General features: G+C 35.3%; 1 protein-coding gene across 1 annotated transcript in view; it reads left to right on the top strand.

Moving 5' to 3' along the window:
• The first annotated feature begins 288 nt into the window (after positions 1-288).
• LOC108731078 (zinc finger protein 236) overlaps positions 289-8333 on the top strand; it is an 18724-nt gene continuing 10679 nt past the window's right edge. Inside the window, exons 1-2 of the mRNA XM_018461161.1 lie at positions 289-506; positions 976-1066. Coding sequence (XP_018316663.1) covers positions 1004-1066 — 63 coding nt within the window. The 5' untranslated portion in view covers positions 289-506; positions 976-1003. The remainder of the gene's footprint in view (positions 507-975; positions 1067-8333) is intronic.

Here is an 8333-nt window from a genome sequence, read left to right as displayed (position 1 = left end):
GCAAAAGTTCAGCCAAAAAGAACAGGCCTATAGATTCCGCGATCGGAAATTATCCAATTATTTCCTAAATTTCTATTGTGTTTTCTAGGAACTGAATTCATTCCGATATATTCCATGATAGGTACCCTGAATTGCATTCTTAAAATAAACGGTTATCATTATTTTTATAATCGATTATTTGATTCTCGATAGTTCTCGATATATCGCCCATCCGATATGACCGACTGAGTCAACCATGTACGTCTACGAGTCTACGTATATACATATCACATGCGTCAATATCGCCGCCATTTTGTGTAAGAGCTCTAGCTTGGTGATCGCAGTCAGTGTTGTAGACGAGTGACTCACGAATAGTTCGGTGATTAAACTGTGTTTTATATGAAACGAAATATTGTACTCTTGCAAGAACATGCAATCGCAGACACGTGCAATTAGTGATTTCAAATTAATATAAGTTATAGTTGTTGATTTCCTTCCTGGTCAAAGGTTCAATACGTTACATTCAGGTACTTACAGTATGTACATATGCATTGCTGTTCTGAGATCAATTTTTATTATGTTATTTTAAATACAAATGTGTGTGTGATACATTATGTAAAATTTTTGCATGTATTTCATAATAAGAAACTATTTTTTCAAGATATAAGAGATATTATGAAAATTATATTGAATGCATTGATATATATATTCCTATTGCATTCTATTTACATTGTAGACTATTAAATTTCGGATCACACATCAATGCGTTTGGCATTATGTACTTAAGTTGATTATATTTTTCTTTATATGAAAAAAATTTATCTTTTGTATTTTGTATAATGCTAACATATAACGTTTAGATAGCTAACCTGTTAATTCACTTATATTGAATTTTCTATTTTAGAATTAAATTATATTTTTGCACAAATGTTGCATTTTTATTTGATAGATTTTAATATATAATATATAATGTATAATATATAATGTGTGTTACAGAAGAAACAACTATTATCAGCATCTTGATATGGCTCGAGTTCAACCATATGAAAGAGCTGTGAATGCTGTAATCATACATACAAATCCAGCAGTAAGTACTCTTGGTTTTGATACACATGATACATTTGGTATTTTTTACTTATATAGTTTCTTCCTTTGCTGTTTTCTTCGTATCCTTTGGACATCACCATCTTGAACTATTTTTTTTTCTATATTTTAAAGAAGTCTCTCCACTCTATATATATATATGTATGTATATGTATATAAAATATATTATAGATATATACACACATGATTTATATAGATATGTATGATTGAAAATTTACATTGACTTATGTTATAATCTCACCAAAATAATACATATTAATAGTTAATATGCCAAATAACAACAAAATAACATAATTTTTGAAATGTTAAACTAGATTTTAGATCACAAGGTCGTTTTTAATCAATATTTTGTGTAAACAACATGGTCTGATATATGTGCAATGGTGCAGTCAGAAAATACAGTGCATTAAATAATAATTATCTGTGTAATTAATATATAGATCTATTAATCAAACTTGTTTTTCTATTTGATTATTTGATAACCATTATCTCATTGCTCGTTATTGGCATTTACCTACAATATGATTTAATAGTCGGTATAGTAGAAAACATATGATATAATGTTACATATAGATTTCTATCATATCATTGCATACCAATGCAATTGTGAATCTTGAATAATCAGTATTCATAGTCCGTTCTTATTTTGAGACACTGAGATACTATTAAAGACTGTCATTCTTATGCAAATTTCCTGTTAAAATTTAAATGATTAAAAGCAAGAAACTGATAATATAGTACTAATTTTATGATTTAGTAATTTTGTAGACATATACATTATTTCAAACTTAATAATACTCGATTTTTATTTAAAACTGTGATTTTAATGTTGTCGGAGTTTGATTATCAATAAAGATGATAGAAAGAAAAAAATTATAATTTTGTAGCAATATATAAAATATAGCATTACAAATATATGCATACTTATTTATCGAGCATTTATATAATAAAAAAATCATGAATTTAATTATATTATCGATATATTATCGAAATATTTATGTTAATAATCGTAAATTTATATCAATTATCTTCAGGCCCTCGGAACCCTTTTTATAAGAACGAAAATTTGTCTAAGATTAATGATCTTTAATAGTGTCTTGTTGATGTTTAAGACATTTTAGCTTTCGAGAAGCATGCTAACAATGCTATTGTGTCGTTCTGTCTCTCTCCAACATGCTCGTACTATAGCTCTTACTTATTCCAATACACTCACTCGTTGGAGTGAGTAGGAGCATGTTTAAGCATGCGAATAAACCTTTTACCTTTGCTTTCCTTCAGTCAATCAATATTCTGTTATAATTCGACTACTATACCAGTGGCGTCCAATTTAAGGCCACATCACAGATTTTTGCATAACGCATAAGGCCGGAATCAGACTACCCATTGAAAATTGAGATTAGTGATTAAAGATTGAAATTTGATCAATGAGGACAAAGGAATTTTAGCTCCTATTGTTTTGATTGGTCAAATTTCAATCTTTGAATCTTCAATCTCAATCTTCAATGCGTAGTCTGATTCCGGCCTAAGACATGATGGTTTCTATACTGCCTGCACACAGAACGCGGCGATACTTGCCATGCGATGGAAGTTCACGCAGTAGCCAATCCATTTATTGCTTTTCCATAAAAGCGAAAGAATGATTTTTGATTGATGATTACCGCACCTTCCGCCGCGCGTTGCTGCGTCCTGCAGGAGCTGTAAGAGAACCAATCATAGTATAAAATGAAGGTTTCTGATTGGTCAATTCTCTTATGCTTTGTGTTTCATACGTTATGCAGTGTTATGCAAAAGTTTGTGTTGCAACCTTTACTTAGAAATAGTGCGCGGAGCGAAGCATGCGCTTGGGGTCACAGTAGCGCCTCCTATCTCTATTCAATATTTATCAATGCCACACTTGATACTGGTTGTATGGTTGGTGCTCGAGTCGATGGAAGCCATTTTGGAAGAAGAAGAAAGACCTTTATGGTTTCTGCACATTGGACGCGAAAACGCTTACCGCGCGACAAAATACGACGCGGTAGCCAATAAGCTTACAGCTCCTAACATGTTCATTGGTTACCGCGTTGCATTTTGCCGCGCGGTAAACGTTTCCGCGTCCAGTGTGCAGGAGCCATTACCCTACAAACACAATAGAGTAGTAATCCTTAAGGAATTGACCAATCATAGTCAATTATTCTTCTCACATTCAACTGTGATTGATCAATTTCTTAAAGTTTAAGGATTACTCTATAGTGTTTGCGGGGTTATCGTTCATTAGCCTATACGAAGTTAGCCCCTCTTTTAGAATCAACGTATTTTGAGAATTGTATTGAATTGGGCTTGGTTTGTGCTGCATTGTACCCAAACATTAATATCGTAATATAAAAAATACATGGGAAAAAATGGGAAAAAAAATTTTTTTGGTTAGCTCCCCACTTTGCATTTAAAAAAATTTTTTTTTTTTAAATTATGCTAAGTTGTGCTAGGTTGTGCTAACATTGTGCTAAAGTATTATCTTTAAATAACAATAACAACAGAAGCTATGACAAAAAATAATTTTTGACAAATCTGGATACAACTAACGTTTACATTCGAATCCGTTATTCAAATGATATAAAACTGCATATCTCAGTCGTGCTAGCCTAACACAAGTCAGCACAACCTTCAAATTCTTCGGTACAATAATATTAAGGACACTTTGCTCTTGCTTGCGGCCCTTCGCGCTTGGCTTTTTTTTGTCCACAAATCAGATTTGTGGTGCTTCGATGTCGACAACACTGTATATCTGGATTGTGCTAGCCTAGCACAAGTCAGGATAACCTTCAAATTCTGCAACACAACAATATCAAGAACACTTCACTCTTGCTCGCGGCCCTTTGAGCTCGGCTTTTTTTGTCAATAAATCAGATTTATAGTGCTTCGATGTCGACAATACTCTATATCTGAGTTGTGCTAGCCTAGCATAAGTCATCACAATCTTCAAATTCTTTGGTATAACAATATTAAGGGCACTTCACTCTTGCTCGCAGTCCTTCGGGATCGACTTTTTTTTATCAATAAATCGGATTTGTGATGCTTTGATGTTAACAGTACTGTATATTTGGGTTGTGCTAGCATAAGTCAGCACAACCTTCAAATTCTGCAACACAACAATTTCAAAGGCACTTGACTCTTACTCGCTTTTCAGGCTCGGCTTTTTTTGACCCTTGTCTAGCTAGCCCTCCCACTACGCCGAAATAAAAAAAAATGCATATCTCAGAATTAGAAACTATTTGAGCTTTCAAACCCCGTAAAAAATTTTTAGCTTGTCCCGATTACGACAGGAATCTTAATTTAAAGGTGGGGGGCTGAGTTGACGTTCACTCAGCCCCCCACCCCTTAAAATTAATAATAAGAAATCGCTCGTAGGCTCAGAATTAGGAGTTCTTTATGAGTCTTAAAAGAGTGTTCTTTTCATTTTTGAGCTCCATCCCTTATCCCCAGAACAATCCTCAAAAACTAGTCTAACCTCAAGAGGTAAGTTATTGAAAATAGCACTACATCTAAAATTTCATTAATGAATATGGTTCTGGCATAAATTTGATACAAAAATATATAATCCTTAATTTTTTGAGCTGCAACTCCTTAGCAGGAAAATCGCCCCCTACTCTTTCATGCAAGAGAGAACTATGTTACAAAATGGGAAAATAAATCATTTTATGTGACGGGAATTTATCTACTGATTTAGGAGCTTGCAAAATACGCATAAACCGATTTTTGAGCTGCAATCCTTTAACAGAAAAACCACCCTCTGTCTTTTCACGCAAGGGAGAGCTATGTTGCAGATAATTAAAAAATAAATTATTTTATGATAGGAAAATATCTGCTGAATTTGGAGTTCGCGAAATATGCATAAAGTGTCTGGCGCTAAGATATACGCTTGAAAGTGTCAATGTAAGTCGGTAAAACAGTGAACCCGTTGGAGTTCAATCTTTAATTTAGGATCCCCGGGGATCGAGGGGCTACTCACCTACGAAATCAACGAGGAATTCAGTAAATGAGGCAGTCAAGCATTCCTCATTGAAATCAAGAAATCATCTGAAATCGAACAAAAAACCATCATCGTATGCTCGGTCGCGTGTCTCAAACTTTCTGTCAGAAAACAAATAAAATCATTTTGCAATCACATTGAAATAATCATGAATACAAGAAATCGGAAATCACTTTCATAGGTGAGTACCTCCTCACCGGAGATACTGGCATAACGGTCGAACTTCAAGAAAATAGCTGTTTTTACCGATTTATACACGATTTACAAAACATCAATAGATTACTACATGGTACTACATCAATATCGCACATACACATAACACATAATTTTCGTGCATCTTTTTTTTATACTGAAGCTTTCAAGCTCATTTATAAAAGCACAGTATTGTTTTTTCATGTAATCTCTAGTCCGGACTAATCTGGACAGTGTTGCTGGAATCAAAAAATAAATTGTACAATTAACTGGCAAAAATGTATCAGATTGAGTCAAAAGCTACTAAAAATTTTTGTTTATCTCTCATTTGCTTAGTGTATTTTCTGCAATCAGGATAGTTTGCAGACCAAATTTAGTACCAGGATCCTATAATAAAATTAGGATGTTAAATCGATAGTCGAATTCATTGTTGCCCCTTTTCCGCTTTGCGGATTAGTTGTCTGGAGCTCGATCGCGTGCGTAACGATCGTGTTGTGTCAATTTGGTTCTCTCGCTGCGCTTACTTCGTGAGCAGCTGTCATCACGGAGATCGCGCCTTTGGCGGTTATGTGTATCGAAGGTTAAGTGTAATCGATTAATAAATATATGCATATTTGTATATATAACATTAAAAGCTCAGTAGCGCGCGCCTGTTATGTCTAGTGCTAATATATAATTAAAAATGTATCCAATCTAATACAATTGTACTAAATTCGACGCTGAGTCCGGACAAAGCTTGTTTTATACGTTTAAAGTATAAAACTTTTATTTTATGGATTAGGAAAAAAATCTTTTTACAAGTTGGAGCATAATTGAAACTTATTTTTTAAATTGTTTACAAACCTTTTATTAAACCAAATATATGTTTTGATCGATGACCTTTTGTCATTTTTCGGATAGAGCCATTATTCCATCGGTGTAGAATTTCTGTGATTTCTCGGTAAAAAACCGAGATAAATGATTTTCGCAGGCCTCTTTTGAAGTCACGTTTATTCCATTAAGGGAGTTCTGCAAAGACCAAAACAAATGGTAATAGAACGGTTCAAGGTCAGGACTATACGGTGAATGCATCAAAACTTCCCAGCCAAGCTCTTAATTTTTGTCGAGTCATCAAAGACATGTATGGCCTAACGTTGTCATGATGGAAGACAACGCCTTTTCTATTGATCAATTTTGGCCACTTTTCCTGAATGAATTGCTCCAATCGCATTAGTTGTTGACAGTAGAGATCAGAATCAATCGTTTTGCCTGATGGCAGCAATTCATAATGAACGACTCCTTTCCAGTCCCACCAGACATACAGCCTCATCTTCTTTGGCGTCAATCTGGGCTTTGCGATTGTTTGTGGTGCCTCACCTCCTTTCGACCACGATCTTTTTCGAACATTATTATCATATGTTATCCACTTTTTATCGTCCGTTATCAATCTTTTCAGAAAAATTTCGTTTTGTTTCAGCAGTGATTCGCAAATGGAAATTCAATCCATTAAATTTTTTACCGTCAAATCGTGGCATAAACATCGAGCTTCTTTATGTATCCAGCCTTACGCAAGTGCTCCAAAACGGTTTTATGATCAATGTTTAGCTCCTTAGCTATAGCATAGCTGCTCACATAACGATTTTCATTTTTATTTTTTGGAAGATTTCATCGACATTTTCCACAATAGGTCGACTAGAACGATGCATCTTTGACATCGAAATTTCCATCTCGAAATCGGCGAAATTCGCTGCTGTTTGTCTAGTTAGAGCATCCTTTCCATAAACACGACAAATTTTTTTCTGCGACTTGCGCAGCATTCTTCCCTTTTTTATAATAAAAAAGTAAAATGTGCCTAGATTATCCCCTCCATCCTCCTGTAGACATGGCCCTTACCCTAGACACCTAGACACTCCGCCCCTCTGCCGTTAGGGTAGAGCTAACCAGCCCTCACGTCAGCGAGTCTTTTTTTTATTTTGGCATTATCGTCGCGTTATCGGATTTGGTGCTTCTCGCGTTGTTCGCGGTTAGCATACGCGTTTGTGAAATTGAATCGCCTTAGAGCACTTCTGGCGCCCAATACTGTCGCGATTTGCGCTCAGGATTAGATTAAGTAGTTTAACAACTAAGCATAAAAAGAAAGACGATATAAATTAAATTATACATTCGTTTATAACAATAATTATAATGTAACCTAAGTTAATAAGTGTCACTTGCAAATACCGAAATATATCTTCTTTATACTAATCTTTGATTGAAATATAGGTTTGTTTTTTACTGCTGCACTAGACTGCTTTAAATTTTTCCTGCTCGCTTTTATCAAATACCAACATATTTATTCTATTATATTTTAGATATGTATACCCATATGCGCCCTGTTCAGTTGTAGAAAGGAGATATACGTATAGCTTTCCATTACGGGCTCAATATGGCTGCTTTAATTAGGTGGGGGTATCACCAATCAGAAATCGCGATGTCGCTTCTCTCATATACATATAGAACTCTACGTGAGAGTGGACATCCCAAGCTTTTTTCGTGTATCAAATCTCGTTGGGTAATGTCTACGTAATAGTTTAGAAGAGAACCACCAAAAACGTGGACGTTACCTTACGAAGTTTGGTACACGAACAAAGATCGAAAACACTCTCAGGTTTCCCTCTGGTAATACATACGAAAAATTGGTATAAAAATTTTGTTCGATCAATAAAACAGACGACGTCAACAGATAGAAACGTGAGAGCTAGTGAAGTGTTTCACGAGAAACGATTACATCAGCGCACCAATGTTCATTTGCGCGATGTGGAAATCAGGTACCGTATTTCTTTTCTGAAATTGTCGATAAAATCGTAGTATCGAAAATGGATGTAGTGTACACGCACCGGCAGGAATGGTGTCCCTCGGCGTTCGGCGCGCGACGCTACACACTCGTACCGAAGTTCACACGTACGTGTTACTGGAAGCGCGGAGGAGGCGAGGAGCGCGAAGGGAGAAAGTAGTGGGGGGCGCTCCGATATTCCGTCCTTAGCGTAAGACGCACGATTGAGAGAGAAAGCGTAATTGGACGTGATGTCGG

This window comes from Mycetomoellerius zeteki, unplaced genomic scaffold, assembly GCF_001594055.1.
Source record: "Mycetomoellerius zeteki isolate Tzet28-1 unplaced genomic scaffold, Tzet1.0 scaffold12, whole genome shotgun sequence".
In the NCBI taxonomy this organism is placed as follows: Eukaryota; Metazoa; Arthropoda; class Insecta; order Hymenoptera; family Formicidae; genus Mycetomoellerius; species Mycetomoellerius zeteki.
The sequence above is the reverse complement of the archived record's forward strand: the minus strand, read 5'-3'. Positions and strand labels throughout refer to the sequence as shown.